The 17,681-nt window shown below is 41.7% G+C and overlaps 1 protein-coding gene across 4 annotated transcripts in view; it reads right to left on the bottom strand.

Moving 5' to 3' along the window:
* Window positions 1-17,681, bottom strand: part of LOC117508745 (neurofibromin) — a 333,092-nt gene that overhangs the window by 273,284 nt on the left and 42,127 nt on the right. For all 4 annotated transcript variants that reach the window (XM_034168565.1, XM_034168568.1, XM_034168567.1 and 1 more), the window contains exon 2: window positions 469-612. In XM_034168565.1, the coding sequence (XP_034024456.1) occupies window positions 469-612 (144 nt within the window). The remainder of the gene's footprint in view (window positions 1-468; window positions 613-17,681) is intronic.

Below are 17,681 nucleotides of genomic sequence, written 5' to 3'. Positions count from 1 at the left end.
GGGATCACCCAAGTACACCCTTATGCTAAATATGAATGAAACTGGTCAACTTGTTCTTGAGACATTGCACTAAAAGGAAAAACAGATGACAAACTGACTGCTATATGCCCCCATACGTCATACCGGGGGAATAAAAATGACAAAATGACAGTGTGTTGTCAAATGGGCGGCCCATTCAAGTAAAGTCTATACATAAGACAGCTTGAAGATAATGATGTAGCAAATAATTCGTTTAAAGGAAATCAGTATGTAGACAGTGCTTGCCCATGATGCTGTATCTTTCGTTTAATCAAATTCCTGTCGGCCTTAAGAACACTGTAAAATTAGCACATTTCACATGACGACTGACCATCAGTCATGCTTTTCTACAATTCACGTGAATGCAGCATTAGCATTTCATCGGAAAACACTACAAAGCTGCTGTCTGCGTTTTAGCTAAACACATGATGGAGGAAGAGGCCAACTTACCATGTTGTTAACATTTTTCAGGATGTTGGTGAGGCCACTGATGACAAGCGAGAACTTGTATTTGGAGATATTGATCAGACATTCCTTGTTGTGCTCCGTGCTCACTTTAGTGTGGGTGTTCTGGTGTCCAACTTTAATCGGAAGCTGGAAGACATTAGCATGGAATTAGCATAGTGTTCACACAACATCATTACAATACGACAGTCTTCTCACACGTTCCTCTCCGAAAATATGAACTTGTATTTCTAAACACACTTCAATTATAATTACTGCAATTGATAAACTATCATCACACACACACATACTGATCACTTTATTAGGTACACCTGTTCAGTTGCCTGTTAAGACAAATAGCTAATCAGCCAATCACATGGCAGTCAGTGAGTGGGATCGGTGCTGCGCCTGAGGTCCTCCAGGCGCTTCTCCATTGTGGTGAAGAAAGAGCTGAACTAGGGATGGGTATCAAGAACCGGTTCCTTTCAGGTATCATTAAGAAATGACTCGATCCACAAACATCAATAAACTTTTTGCTTAACAATTCCCTTATCAGTCCTTCAGAGTGGGCGTTGCTTTTGGGGGTGTTTGTCAGGAAAATTAGAATTTCTGGACACTGATTACAGACCCTGCAGCGGGTCTGTAATCAACTTTTCTGCAGCGCAGCTTTGCTTTGAACCTTGAACCAATTGAAGCAGTCATCCACAGATCGAAGCAGTGCTTTGATCTGCTGCTTCGTTGATTCATTGTTTTATTTAGCTTTATCTTAATTTTCCCCGCTAAAACCCTAAAGAGCATGTGTCTGTGAATAATATTTACCTTTTTTTTTATGTTAAACTGACCTGTTATGGTCTTCTGAAACAGTTGATAGATGTATTTTATAACTTAAAAACAGGACCGATGCTAACACATTAGCATGTCTATGGCATTTTCAATCAATCAACTTTTTTTTTTTATATAGCGCCAAATCACAACAAACAGTTGCCCCAAGGCGCTTTATATTGTAAGGCAAGGCCATACAATAATTATGAAAAACCCCAACGGTCAAACATTTTCAATGTTAAAGTTAGCATTAAGCTGTTTGCATCTCAGCACGTTTGTGTGCACTTGTTTTCTGTATAATAATTCATGGCTCAGTGTTCGTTGTCTGAAAAGAGTCAACCTGTAATTTTTTAAATTTATTTTTATTCATATATTAGTAATAATAGCAACAACAACAACAATAGTAATTGTTTTGAAACAAGGTTCGGTCAGATCGGCACACAGAAATGATCACACAGACTGCATTTTGCTAGAACAAATAGGCGTATATTTATTCCCCACAAAAGCAGTTACATCAAACACAAGTGGTTGCAGCGCATAAAATATCTCTTTCTCTCTTACCGTGACGCCTTTAAGGTGGAGAGCCAACACCTTCGGCAGAGTGCGCTTGTCAACCGGCTGGGCGTTCGTACGTAACCCGCAGCAGACTCTATCGGAGCATGGCTCTGCCCCCTCTTTTCTAGTGTGTGCGCGAAGGGAGGGTGAGTGGCCATCTCAAACTCCCTGGCGCACATAATTCCTTTAATCAACAGGCATCTGAAAGTTATTTCCTCTTGCAAAAACATAACCCCAGCTCTTCACTCCCAGTTCAGAATGACCCCAGCATGCTTCACTCCCAGTCGTTAGTGGCTACAAAAACAAATTTGTGCAATTAGTGTAATAATAACAAGTACATCATTAGGGTTACTTTAAGACAGGGGCAAAACAACATAATCTGTTCTCCACACATTCCACTCTTGGTGTTTTGCACCAGTCAATTTATGTAACCACTAGCAGATTCAGGTAATGCTGGGCTCCAGCCTATTCCAACGATTATGTCCTGCCATAGCATTTCCCACATTTCTTCTAGTGATTCACAAACAAAATTTTGAGTAATATAGTCTTGATTATACCTGTTCCAAACAATATACTCATATACAAAACCCGATGTTGTGGGGTCTACTGTGACATTATATTGGTTTACTCCAAAGGGATCATGACATAGCAAAGATAACTTCATCTCATACGCTGAAATATTACCCATTCCACCTCTCGCCGTAAACATATAACATAACACATATTGCTATAATTAATAAAATTAAGGGTGGCACTAAGGTACTCCTGGCAATGATGGACATCCCTGAAAAGATATCCCACCAATGGTGTGCTGACACTTGCTGTACTAATTTTGCCACATGTTTTACCCGTTCGCTAGCTATCAATGTAGACACCATGAGACTGGAGACGTTGGACGTATGTGACTCTATTAATTGCTGAATTTCCGTAGATTGTTCCAATGCGCATTTGAAACGCTCCAGGGAAAGACTCCATGGGGAATGCAATACATCCCATTGTACCGAAGTCAGCCGACTTGATACAGAATAATTAGTCAAACGATACGTCCGATCACCCCAATGCCATAAATGCACATTGTTCAGGCAGCCAGTATACGGAACCGAAGGTACCTGTGAATTATTTTTCATTGTTGCAACACACAGAGCATGTGGGCCGATCTGCCACAACATTTCTCTTGGTGTTTCCCTAGTCCAGTCACAAAGTACAACCTCTGAGTCGGTTAGACATGGATTAGCATATTCAGTTTGCAGCACACAGGCCATACCCTTATCCGTTATATCACACAGTTTAGTATCAAAAGTTATATTGGTTTTTGGTTCTAACCACTCTCCATCCATATGCAAGAACCAATAACCATTAGTCGTTATCACAGGTAATACTTGATATTTACAAACAACCTTTGGTTGTATTACATTGTACTGGGTCCAATGCCCAGTACATACCGTTTTATTACATCGTGTAAATTCCGGATGCAGTTTTAACCATAAGGTATTGTTTATATTCCAAATCATCCTCCAATCATGATAGTTCCCTGTGGTAACTATACGCTGAAATCTCTCTCTTTGAGCTTCTGCATGAATAGTTTGTACTGCACACACTGTCCAATTTCCCATATGTGAGAGATTTTTCAATGAATCATATGTTTCATTCCATAACTTCAATTGCCATTGAAAACTTTTTTGCCATAAATTAGCATTTTGTAATTGTCCCACCAACGCTGTTGGTAACCACTCTCCAACCTGATGGAGTACTTGAGACGAATACTTTCCGGTATTTGATAACATTGTTCTAGTTACCTCATTATCAACTGTATTTGATACTCCCAAGACAGTTCCTGTTCCTCCTAATAGAGTATCATACCACGCTCTTCGGCGCCTTTTGCAAGTTGGAATATTTGGAAAGGTAACTTGCCAATATACCTTTGTCTTCACTGTTGCTTGTGCCAAATAGGTGCAGGTATCAATTAAAGGTGCAACCTGGGTTTGTGTTGCCTTAGCCTCTGTTGGTAGTACCCACAGCATGTACAGGAATGATCTCCTCCCTTTAATTTCAGTACTATTACTGATCATTACTTTACTCCACGGTTTAATAGTCCAGGTGGTTCCATTGACATTACTACATGAATAACTTGTCATATTAAAAACACACATGTTCACCCTAGCACGAAGAGTGACATTACATCCCATAGTAAATACTGGTATATGGTGTCTGGCAAAACAGTTCACACATCGCCATAGTTTGCAATCACTAGTGAATCATCTTGCGTTCTGTTGTTGGCAGAGTTCTTCCATCCTGTTTGAAACAATGATATCTCTTCAAGTTCGTTTCCTTCTGTCATCCCCCAACAACTGGAGACCATGGCACCACCTACAAGGAGGAGTATGACCCAGCAACCGACACCTCCAATTCAGGGACTTCCACTGGTTGCCATGGCGGCGCCCACCTCCTGTGGTTCTTGATCGCCCGATCAGCAACTCCCACCAGGGCATCAAGCCTAGACAACACAAGGGTAACTACGGGTAGAATGACGACGATTAGTCTTCTCTTACATAACACTTTGATACAGGCACATTTACCCATTTTTCTTCACCCTGATAGAGTATACCAACAGTTGCATCATTCCCTTGAGCTATACTTTCTGCCGCTTTAGGCGGTCCGTTAGGTTGTTTAACCCAAACTTTGGCACCTGCTTGATCTGAGGAACCAAAGCCTTGCGTTCCTCGTGTAGTTATTACTACGGGTTTTGGTATCTCCTGTACGAACCCCATTTCACAGGGTTTAATTATTAATTGAGCAATTTTCTCCCCTTTGTTTAATATCAGGGGTTGTTCTCCAAACAATCTACAAACCACTCCAATCTCGCCTTGGTAATCTGCATCTATCACCCCGGCTTGAATAGTCAGCCCTTTGAGTGATAGACCACTGCGTGGCAGGACGTGCCCATATGTGCCCTTCGGACACTGTAGGCCTAGCCCTGTTTTTACCACTTGAATTTGATCAGGTACCAATGTGACGGTTGTCAATGTCCTTAAATCTAATCCTGCTGAGCCTGGAGTTGCTCTGACAGGTAATTCCGCTTGTGGATCAATTTTCCACATTTTGATGCTTTCTGTAGTATGCTCTATCTCTTCCCCTGAAATCATTCTTATCAAGGGTGTGGATCCCGACCCTATTGGCCGACTGTTCAACTGGTCCACGGCAGTAGTCAAATCCTGTCTCCATTGTCGCATAGTGCGATCTTTTGACAGCTTCAATAGGGTCTCTTTAAGGAGCCCATTCATTCGTTCTACTAGTCCCGCCGCTTGCGGGTAATAGGGAATATGATAAATCCATTCATTAATTGGAGTTACTACCACCATATAGGTTTTAATGGGCATGTTTCCAATTTTAAGTGGTATCTTTATACTTTTTCCATAAACCATTTGTCCTCCTAACCCAGTTAGCGGAACTACTGGTCCCTTCATTTTTTTTCTGGATTGCCATGAATTAATGAGGCCTCCGCTCCTGTGTCCACTAAAGCCGAAGTAACTTGAACTGATTTAATCCAATAAATTTCCAATCGAACATAGGGCCTAATATCACTTGTGGACCATTGTGTTAAATCTCGGCGGGCCACAAGAGCTTGACCATTTTCCTAATCCTCATCATAACAATCAAGACTCCGGGAACGCCTTCCCTTATTCTTTCCTTTCTTTCTATCTTTCTTGACCTTACGCGTAGCAGCTATGTGCACCATGTCGTCATCGGAATCCTCCTCCTCTTCCTCCTCAATGGGAGGGGCACTCGGCTTAACTCCTTTTTCTCCTACCTGCATGATCACCATATGCACAGCCTTCAACTCCGCCCACTGACTACTTTTTCCTTCTCCTAATTCTTCTAAAGACTGACCTAATTGTGGGTTGAAAGCTCCTGCTTTCCATCGCCTTTTTCCTGCTTGATATTGACAAGAACCATCCGTAAACCATGCTCGACTTCTCTCCTCATCTGACAAATCATCCCATCTTTTTCCCGCTTTCACAGGAGATTCCTCTAATGGTTGAACTTCAAAAGGTACCTCATCTTTCTCAGGAGCATCAGCTACTTGTTCATGCAACAGCGAAACCCCCTTCTCACCTGGCTTTACCCGCTCTGATAGATACCATTTCCATTTTATTACACTAGCCTCCTGAGCTGTCCCTATTCGGTGAGTGGTGGGATTACTCATCACCCATGCCAAAATTGGTATATGTGTCCTCATCATTACTTCATGTCCTGCCGTTTGCGATTCAGTTTCAATTAACGCCCAATAACATGCTAAAAGCTGTTTTTCAAAAGGCGTATAACGCATTCTCGCATCTGGGAGTTTCCTCGACCAGAACCCTAAAGGTTTTCGTATCCTGTTTTGTTTTTGCCATAAGCTCCAATTAGCATAATCATTTAGAGCAGACACTTGAAGTTCTACTGGTCCTGATTGCATTTTTCCTAAGGACACAGCCTGCTGTATGGCTTCCTTTGCCATATCAAATGAGCATTGTTGTTCCTCCCCCCATACAAACTCCTTTAACTGTCCCTCCAACTGTTTTACCTGTTGTTCTAACTTCGTCACTTTTTGTGACTTAGCACATTCTGACGAACGGACTGTGTCTAAAGTTAAGACTCGCTCCTTCCAAGCTTCCGCACAAATCCACATCATCTCTAAAATACCTCCCAATGGAGCTTTCGTTTTAACCTCCACCCGCTTTAACATTTCACATAAAACCGGTGGTGTCGCGGTGGGAATTGCTCCAGTCCACGGCCCAGGGAGTCCCCCGCGTCTCCGTAGAAGCTGGCCTATTTCTTTAAAAGTAATCCCATCCCACCCCGGGACCACTTCTTCCTGTTGAGATGCCTCCTCCACATCTCCTTTCCCCCTTCTAAAACAAAACATTTCTGTGTGTAGTCTGAACGCACTTTATCCTGCCGACAACGCCAAAAATGTTTTGAAACAAGGTTCGGTCAGATCGGCACACAGAAATGATCACACAGACTGCATTTTGCTAGAACAAACAGGCGTATATTTATTCCCCACAAAAGCAGTTACATCAAACACAAGTGGTTGCAGCGCATAAAATATCTCTTTCTCTCTTACCGTGACGCCTTTAAGGTGGAGAGCCAACACCTTCGGCAGAGTGCGCTTGTCAACCGGCTGGGCGTTCGTACGTAACCCGCAGCAGACTCTATCGGAGCATGGCTCTGCCCCCTCTTTTCTAGTGTGTGCGCGAAGGGAGGGTGAGTGGCCATCTCAAACTCCCTGGCGCACATAATTCCTTTAATCAACAGGCATCTGAAAGTTATTTCCTATTGCAAAAACATAATAACCCCAGCTCTTCACTCCCAGTTCAGAATGACCCCAGCATGCTTCACTCCCAGTCGTTAGTGGCTACAAAAACAAATTTGTGCAATTAGTGTAATAATAACAAGTACATCATTAGGGTTACTTTAAGACAGGGGCAAAACAACATAATCTGTTCTCCACACAGTAATAATAACCAATAATGCTACAATACAATTTTAGAGAAAGAGACAAAGAACCTGATGAAACAACCAAAAACCAACTAACAATGAAAATAAATAAATACATATAGAAATAAATAACTGTTTCCTGTGAACACCTAGTGACTTTTACAAATCCACTTCATCCCTGTTTAATTTAAGTTTAATGACAATTCGTCTCGATCAACCCATATTTTCAATTTGTTAATTTCTTCAGTGATTTTCTCCAGAACTGTCTGCCAAGCTAGAAAACTGCTGCATCCTAGTAAGAGCAGAATACTACTGGAATGAATTTGAATAAGGAAAGTTGGGTTTTTTCCTCACTAAAATGGATGCTGCACTCACTGCAATTTATTGTCTGGAATAGCCCCAGATTGCATTTCAGAGCTTCTAGAATTCAAACATTTTCGTTTGGGTGGTGTTAGGGGTAAATTTGGGTTACAGCTTTTCTTTTCACCACTTTCATCCCTGAATGTCAATCATGAGTCACTTTTGTGCAGATTAAAGTCACGAACTGGTACTCCTGTCTTGTTGCAAGAAAGAAATGAGAATCATCCTCCATTCTGTTCACACAGCTCCAAACACTGCACGGCTCTCTGCCGAGTCAAGTTAGAACGATAGAGTCCAGTCGGAATGAATAAATTCAAAGTGAAACACCATTTAAATCAAATGACACCTCTTTCCAAACATTGTAATACAAACAAACTGGCTGAGCTCAGCTCAAAGGTATGGAGTGACATTCATGCCAAAATGTCTGAAAGGAAATACTTTTGACAAAAACTACAGAATTTACTTATTTTATTTATGCCCAGAAATCAAGGATCCAGTGACCAATTTAAAATGTTGTTGACATAGAAACCTTTAAAGCCTACTTTTAGTACACACAAGAGGTATCGAGAAGGGAATCGATATCAATAAAATCTTATCAATACCCATCCCTAAGCTGAACTGGAAGGCAAGGCTCTTGATTTACAACCCCAATTCCAATGAAGTTGGGATGTTGTGTGAAATGTAAATAAACACAGAAGGAATGATTTGCAAATCCTCTTCAACCTATATTCAATTGAATACACCACAAAAACAAGATATTTAATGTTCAAACTGATAGACGTTTCTGTTTTTGTGCAAATATTTGCTGGGACAGGGGCAACAAAAACTGGGAAACTTGATGAATGCACAAAGAACACCTGTTTGGAACATTCCACAGGTGAACAGGTTAACTGGAAACAGGTGAGTGTCATGATTGAGTATAAAAGGAGCATCCCCAAAAGGCTCAGCCATTCACAAGCAAAAATGGGGCAAGGATCACCACTTTGTGAACAACTGCGTGAATCTGGAGAACTTTCAACATGTAAGCAGCAAGGCCGAAAACCAACACTGAATGCCCGTGACCTTCGATCCCTCAGGTGGTACTGCATTAAAAACCAACATCATTGTGTAAAGGATATTACCGCGTGGGCTCAGGAACACTTCAGAAAACCCTTGTCAGTTAACACAGTTCGTCGCTACATCTACAAGTGCAAGTTAAAACTCTACCATGCAAAGCAAAAGCCATACATCAACAACATCCAGAAACACCGCCACCTTCTCTGAGCCCAAGCTCATTTGAAATGGACAGACGTAAAGTGGAAAAGTGTGCTGTGGTCTGATGAGTCCACATTTAAAATTGTTTTTGGAAATCACGGACGTTGTGTCCTCCAGACAAAAGAGGAAAAACACCATCAGATTGTTACCATTGCAAAGTTCAATCAAAAGCCAGCATCTGTGATGGTATGGGGATGTGTTAGTACCCATGGCATGGGCAACTTACACATCTGTGATGGCACCATCAATGCTGAAAGGTACATCCAGGTTTTGGAGCAACACATGCTGCCATCCAAGCAACGGCTTTTTCAGGGACGTCCCTGCCTATTTCAGCAAGACAATGCCAAGCCACATTCTGCACGTGTTACAACAGCGTGGTTTCGTAGTAAAAGAGTGCGGGTACTAGACTGGCCTGCCGCCTGCCTGCTGTCCAGACCTGTCGCCCATTGAAAATGTGTGGCGCATTATGAACCCCAAAATATGACAACAGAGATGCGGACTGTTGAACAACTGAAGTCGTACATCAAGCAAGAATGGGAAAAAATTCCACCTACAAAGCTTCAACAATTAGTGTCCTCAGTTCCCAAATGCTTATTGAGTGTTGTTAGAAGGAAAGGTGATGTAACACAGTGGTAAACATACCACTGTCCCAGCTTTTTTGAAACGTGTTTCACGCATCCATTTCAAAATGAACAAATATTTGCGCAAAAACAAAGTCTATCAGTTTGAATATTAAATATCTTGTCTTTGTGGTGTATTCAATTGAATATAGGTTGAAGAGAATTTGCAAGTCATTGTATTCTGCTTTTATTTACATTTTACACAACGTCCCAACTTCATTGGAATTGGAGTTGTATCAGTGAATTTACTGGGGGAATGGGTGAGGTCAATTCTTAGAAGCATTGCAATGCAGATATTGGACATTTCGGAAACAATTCATGAAAGTGAGAGAAAAAAATAGATTTTATAAGTGTTTATTACAGGGTTGGAAGGCTGCTGCTGGCCTCATTCAAAATCTGAAACAACCCAAAACAAAACAAAATAATGTGATGGAGCGCATGTTGCACCTCTAAAGAACGATGCGATACGATTCACCCCTGTTCACGACTGGATGCAATTTGATATGCATTTTTTGAGGCCGATGCCGATATTTGGATGAAAAAAATGCAGATAATCGATAAATCGGCTGATTTGCCGATAGCCGATAAATCAGCCGATATGATTTATTTTATTTTTTTATGAATAAAATGTTCTTTTGCGGACCCTTAACAAAAAAGGTATGAGCTAAAAGCTGAAGCTTTGTCCTCGTATTGATTAACTTTATAACACAGAAGAATTTTCAAGTTCAAAAAATGCAATCAAGAATTAAACCTTTGTGAAATTAGCAAATTGTGAAATACATCTGATCTTGTACCTCTTGTTGCTGCAACTTAGATATAGGTTATATTACAGGTAGAAAAACTTTTTCAGTTGCAGACAAGTAATTGTGAGAGGAAAGAAACACAGACACTAAGGAAACATTAATTTCAAAAGACTGCTTTATTTTTCTATTCTTCAACTTTCAAGAACAAAAAACTTTCAAGCAACCTTAGTGCAAGCAGAGGTTGGTTTTAGTGCTGGGAGAACATTTTAACAAGAAAACATGGACCCTGATATAACATGTGAGGAAACTATCATATAACAGTAAAATAAGTCTTTTCACAAGACCCTGTAGTATGTTTGTGCCATTTTCAAGAACAGTAAGAAAGAACTGTCTAGTACAACAAAAAAAATCTGTGTAAAGTTGCATTAATCTCTAAGGAAAAGATAAATAACATTACAAAAAAAAAAAAACTCAACTCTACAAAAGTTATTAAACAAATCTTGAAACATTCGCCCTTCATTCTTGGTCCCTTTCAAACAGACGATAGGACTGGCAGGATATTTTTCATTATGTAAACATTATGTTAACAGAACGGAACGGAAGGGGGGCAGCTTTTGAAAATTTAAGCTAAAAATTAGCCATTCTTGGGGTACCCAAAGGGGAAAAGCCAGGTACGACAGCCCAAGTCCCTTCATCATGTCCAGAAGGCTGGGGAAGTTTGTTGAGTGGGCAATCTCATTCTGGGTTAGCCAGTACATGACCCTCAGTGAGGCAGTCGGAGTCTGTGGACATTAAGTCAAGACTTAAAACATATTTATTCACTTTCTTATGAGTAGTTATTTTTTTATGTTTTATTCTTTTACTTGTGTTTTTAATTAGGTATTTGAATTTTTTTTATTTATTTTAATTTTTTTTAATGTTGAACTGTTCTGTGTGAGGCACCTTGAGACAGCTTTTGTTGTAATTTGCCGCTTTATAAGCTGATTAAATTGAAATTGAACAACATTTTATTGAGTCTTAAAGTAAATACGAGGTCTGTGAGAAAAGTATCTGACCTTTTTATTTTATGCAAAAAAATATATGGATTTGATTCATATGTTTTTACGTCAACCAAGCTTGAACCTTCGTGCGCATGCGTGAGTTTTTCCACGCCTGTCGGCTGCGTCATTCGCCTGTGGGCAGGCTTTGAGTGAGCACTGCTCCACCCCTCTCGTCGTTGTTTCATTGCGAGGAAATGGCGGAATGATTTGAGCTTTTTTTCCCCCATCAGAATTTTTTCAGAAACTGTTAGAGGCAGGCAGCTGGAAACCATTTGAAAAATTTATCTGGCTTTCGGTGAAAATTTTACGGGCTTCACAGAGAATAAGGAGTGTTACTACAGCTTTAAGGACGGCCCACAATGGCACACGGCTCGCCGCGCTCCGAGCCGCCATCGAGAGGCAGAAACCGCCACATCATTTCTAAATGGATGGCTGTGTGGAGCCGGGACCGTCGTGTGCAATTTCTCTGGTTATCACAAGAGCTGGACATCAGCCATTTTCCGGCAGATTTCACTTTTAACAAGAGATTTTGTCATGGAAAGCCGCGCGGAGGCTTCGCGCGTCACGACCGATTCGCTGATGAAGCGAGACAAAGGAATACCTCCGTTTCGGAGTCCCAACTTGTCCTCTAATACTCAGAAACGGAGGTGTTCCTTTGTCTCGCTTCATCAGCGAATCGTTCGTGATGAGCGAAGCCTCCGCGCGGCTTTCCATGACAAAATCTCTTGTTAAAAGTGAAATCTGCCGGAAAATAGCTGATGTCCAGCTCTTGTGATAACCAGAGAAATTGCACACGACGGTCCCGGCTCCACACAGCCATCCGTTTAGAAATGATGGGGTGGTTTCTGCCTCTCGATGGCGGCTCGGAGCGCTGCGAGCTGTCCTTAAAGCTGTAGTAACACTCCTTATTCTCTGTGAAGCCCGTAAAATTTTCACCGAAAGCCAGATAAATTTTTCGAATGGTTTCCAGCTGCCTGTCTCTAACAGTTTCTGAAAAAATTCTGATGGAAAAAAAAGCCCAAATCATTCCGCCATTTCCTCGCAATGAAACAACGACGAGAAGGGTGGACCAGTGCTCACTCAAAGCCTGCCCACAGCCGAATGACACAACCGACAGGCGTGGAAAAACTCACGCATGCGCACGAAGGTTCAAGCTTGGCTGACGTAAAAACATATGAATCAAATCCATATATTTTTTGCATAAAATAAAAAGGTCAGATACTTTTCTCACAGACCTCGTAAATAAGAAATTGGTTACTGGATCCTTAAACTCTGGACATAATAAACTCTACATGGTGGATCCTTGGTCTCTGGACATAAACAGAAATAAATCTGTTAGTTTTTGTCAAAAGAATTTCCTTTCAGACATTATTAGTGGCATGAATGTCTTTCCATACCTATGAGCTAAGCTCTACAGCTCATAGACGTCTCATTTTTTTGGAAAAAAGTTTTAGTCGATTGTCATTTATTGTCTGTATTGCAATGTTTGTAAGAGGTGTCATTTTATTTAAAGCGGCGATTCGTTTTAAAGTTATTAATTCCGAGCGGACTCTGTCTCAGCAGAGAGCCGCGCATCGTTTGAATCTGTGACAAAGGAACGGAGGATGATTCTTGTTTGTTGTCTGCAACAAGACAGGAGTCCCACTTAATAACTTTAATACACACAAAAATGACTCATGATATTTTAATGGCTTTCAGAGGGGTTAAGAAGCGGACTTACCGCTTCTGAAGAGCAGTGAATCAGAGAGCCACAAGCCATTGACTCGAAGCATTGCTTCAGTGATTCACACTTCAAACTGGAGTCGCGCTGCAGAAACGGTTGATTACACGGTCCAAAATAAGCTTAACAGTCCAAAATTAGATCGTAACGGGCCGTAACACCTGTTTCAACCTCTTAGCAGTAAACAAATGATTTTCATGCTAGAAATAAGGTCTACACAACGTGACCGACGCAATGAAGCACATTTGACACATTACTACATAAACTGAATTAATTAAACTGAGTTGAAGTGAAACGGGAGAAATGTGGGGTGAATGTAATCGCAAAGTTATTACAAACAACATCCTTATAAACTTACTTGCATGCTTTTGTCAGTGCAGTGTGATGGCGAACTACGAGGGCGGTGATGAACACATTTAAGCAGGGGTGTAAAACAGCTCTCAGTTGAATGGAGTCAGAGCTCCATCTACTGGACAAATAGTGCAAGGACATTTTACACTGCCGACACAAACATTATTTCAGTAACTGTTCTGCTTATGAGAAATTATCGGCGTTTTATCGGCAAAATTTCGGCCGATGGTGAGTACTTTGAAAAGGGCTTATATCGGCCGATAATATCGTCCGGCCGATATATCGGTCGGGCTCTACCAATCATACAGAAAACTACACCAGATTAGTTGCCTGATCATAAAGATTCCAAAAAAGGTGTAGGTTGGACAATCTGTGACTGAATGTTATGGAGTTATGAGGTAAAAGCAGCAAGAATGCTGACAAAGGTCAGTTTTGGTTTGTACAGGGGTCAAAAGTTAAAGTTGCTCCATTAACTTAGCTCCAGCTGTATTTGTGCTGAATTTGATGCTTGTACCACCATTTGAAGGATTGTTTCAGTTATCTGCTGCACTAATAAGCCAACAGAGCATGAAGCAGCTGCTGTCTGTTAGCTTAAACGTGTATATAAGCCAACCCAAATTAAAGGAGAAATGCTGCTTTTAACAACCTAGAGCTCATTTCTGGCATAAAATACAGTCATTTACTCGCCAATATAAGTTGGTGTGATTAGAAGTTCATAGTTCAAACGACGTGTTCAGTTCAAATCTGGAGCAAACATTTTTTTCTGTGGATTAGAACTTTTTGTGGTACACAGCACAAACTACTAGACAGGAGGAACCTAGCAGTCAATGTGGCTCATTGATTTGAAAATGCAGGTCTTTCAACCAGATGTGCGGTGCTGTGACATGTCAATCATCTGTGTCCAATCAGATTTCAGGGGAGTTTTTTTTCTAGCTCCACCCATGCCAGGAAGTGTTTGACATTTGAACATTTCCTGTTTCACTGTAACTGATAAATTGGCACTTCCTGTTTGAGTGTGAGCTTGCCACTGAGCTCCCGTGAGATTCCATGGGATCTCGTCTGTCAATCCAGGAAGTGTTTGACATTTGAACATTTCCTGTTTTACTGTGGATTTTAAAATTGCCACTTCCGGTTTAGGACGCCCTGTACAATGAGTGAGCTTTGTGCTGCCGCGCACTGCTTCGCTCATATTATTATTATTATTTCCTTTACCTGATGGACAACTTCAGTTTACGCACGGCTGGTGCTCATGCCAGAGAACCATTGCGTAAAACTCCAGTGTGGAACGTTGGACATTTCTTGCCCACAACAGGACAAGAGTCCCAGTTCGTGACTTTAATCCACACAAAGCTGACTTACAATTGACTTTTTTTAAATGGCTTTGAGGGGGGTTAATGGAGTCATTGCCGACCTGCCGCTTCTGAAATCCAGCGAAGCAGAGAACCAGAGCAGAGAAGTGCTGCTTTGTTGTTTCAAGCTTCAAACAGACAGTCTGCAATCAACGTAGAGAAATGATCATTTCCCAATAAACACCCTCAAAAACAACGACCGCTCCGGTGTCCCGAACTGATGGACCGATAAGGAAGTCATTAAGTCGTTTCTGGCTTCTGTCCGCGGTGCATTCAATGTGCATCCGTGGAGGGGGGGATCGATGCAAGCAGGCAGCGAGCAATGCAACACGGCAACACGATTCAACCCGTCAATCCCACTTTCCCCCCCCATTCTAATACTTTGTTTGAAATTCAGTAACTTGTCTTCATCACATCTTGATGCCTAAATGCAATGAGTTGCTGCCATGTGATTGGCTGATTAGCTATTTGGATTTACAAGCAACTGAACAGGTGTACCTAATAAAGTGGCAGGTGAGTATGTGTGTTTATGTAATTTTTTTTTTTTTTTTTTTTTTATAGTCAACAGGACTGGTGGCCAATTGGTAATGTGCACTTCTTTACAGTGTGGAAGGTTCGCGGTTCAACCCCACCCTTGTCCATTCTCCATGTAATATGCAGCTGAATCAGGAAGGGCATCCGGTGCAAAACATGTGCCAAATCAACATGCAGATGCACCTCGAATCTGCTGCGGTGACCCCGAGTGAAAACAAGGGAGAAGCCAAAGAGCCTTATTTAAATTTGTAATAGCAAACTTCTTTTTGCTGTTGGCTGCACATTCCAGATGTTACTGCATCGTGCAACACTCCTTTCTCATGTCCTTCATAACATGCTGATTAAGATCAGTACATGAATGTGAATTTATTAAGAGCAAAAAAAACGTCACCCAACAATGGATTCCACTTGTTCACAAGCAGTGTTCTCTCCACAGTGAAGAGTTCCAGTATGATTACGTCATTTTATTGAACACCGCGTGCTTTGCCCTTGGTATGCAACTCGCACTTTGCGTTCACATTTACCTGTTTATTAAAAATCCTGGGGAGAACCCTGTCACATTTGTGAGAAACTAATTTCTTCCTTGAACCGCTTAACCCCCCGCCCCCACCCAATGCCACCACCAACTAAATAAAGGTTTTTGTGTGGTATTATGGATGCATAATGTTGGCTTTATCAATGAGGTCATGACTCGACACATAAGCCTTTTTGTTAAGAAATAAAAATTTGATTAGGAAAGGAATCTCTTGCAATTTGAACTCATTACTGCCCCATGGTTTGATCACGAGTTGTCACATGTACACAGTAATGTAAAACAGACCATGCCTCTGTTAGCAGCACAGCATAACACTGTCTGTAAGGTATTTGTTTCCACCACCAGGCCTGGCCATGACATGACTTCCACACAAACAGTGCGGCGCTTAACAAAATCTGAATATACGAGGTCTATTAGAAAAGTATCCGACCTTATTATTTTTTTCAAAAACCATATGGATTTGAATCACGTGTGATTACGTCAGACATGCTTGAACCCTCGTGGGCATGCAAGAGTTTTTTCACGCCTGTCGGTTACGTCATTCGACATCATTCGCCTGTGGGCAGTCTTTGAGTGAGGAGTGGCCCACCCTCTCGTCGATTTTTTCATTGTTTAGGAATGGCTCAGAGACTGCTGCTTTGTTTGATAAAAATTTTTCAAAACTGTAAGGCACAACTGAGTGGACACCAGTCGATAAATTCAGCTTGTTTTCGGTAAAAATTTTAACGGCTGATGAGAGATTTTGGTCTGGTAGTGTCGCTTTAAGGACGGCCCACGGTGCCTGACGGCGATCTGCGCTCTGAGGCGGCGTCATCTCGCTGTTTCAAGTTGAAAACTTCCACATTTCAGGCTCTGTTCACCCAGTAAGTCGTCAGAGAACAGAGAACTTTCAGAAGAAGTCGGCATGAGGAGTTTATGCGGACATTCCACTGTTAAAGGTCATTTTGTAATGAAAGAACGTGCGGGCAGAGTCGCATGTCGGGCCGCACCCGACCGCGGGGGGTCGCGACAGGAAAAACACCTCAGTTGAAAAACTTAACGGGCAAGTTGGAACATGCCCAACCTGTTAAACAATTTCTCAGTTACTCACTTGTTGAAAGCCATCAAAAGCCGCCTGAATTTTACAAATGATTTTCAACATGGAGGTGTTTTTCCTGTCGCGGCGCACACAGATTTGCGGCGTCCTCACGGAAACGACTCAGCGAATTTGCGCGCACGTTCTTTCATTACAAAATGAACTTTAACAGTGGAATGTCCGCATAAACTCCTCATGCCGGCCTCTTCTGAATCTTCTCTGTTCTCTCACGACGTCCTGGGTCAACAGAGCCTTAAATTAGGATGATTTCAGCTCGAAACAAACAGACGACGTCGCCTGGGAGCGCTGCGTGACGTCCCGCTACGTGGAAAGTCCTTAAAGTGACAGAAACACCCCATAATCTCTCATCAGCCGTTAAACTTTTCACCGAAAACCAGCTGAATTTCTCGAAGTGTCCACTCGGATATCCCTGACAGGTCCTGAAAAAAGTTTGATAAAGCAACGCGCGCTGTCTCGAGCAGCGTCTCAAACAAAGGAATTCAGCTGAGAGGGCTGGACCAGTGCTCACTCAAAGCCTGCCCACAGGGAAATGACGTCACCGACACGCGTGAAAAAACTCACGCATGCGCACGAGGGTTCAAGCATGATTGGTGTAATCACATGTCATTCAAATTTTTTTTTTATAAAACTGCCAGTTAGTTTTATAAGATACCTCGTACATTCAAATTCACTAGGGGGGGGTATGTACAGTTCTATGTAAAGGTTTGGGCACCCCTGATGATTTCCATGATTTTCCATCATAAATCACTGGTTGTTTGG

This window comes from Thalassophryne amazonica, chromosome 4 (genome assembly GCF_902500255.1).
Source record: "Thalassophryne amazonica chromosome 4, fThaAma1.1, whole genome shotgun sequence".
NCBI classification, from domain to species: Eukaryota; Metazoa; Chordata; class Actinopteri; order Batrachoidiformes; family Batrachoididae; genus Thalassophryne; species Thalassophryne amazonica.
The sequence above is the reverse complement of the archived record's forward strand: the minus strand, read 5'-3'. Positions and strand labels throughout refer to the sequence as shown.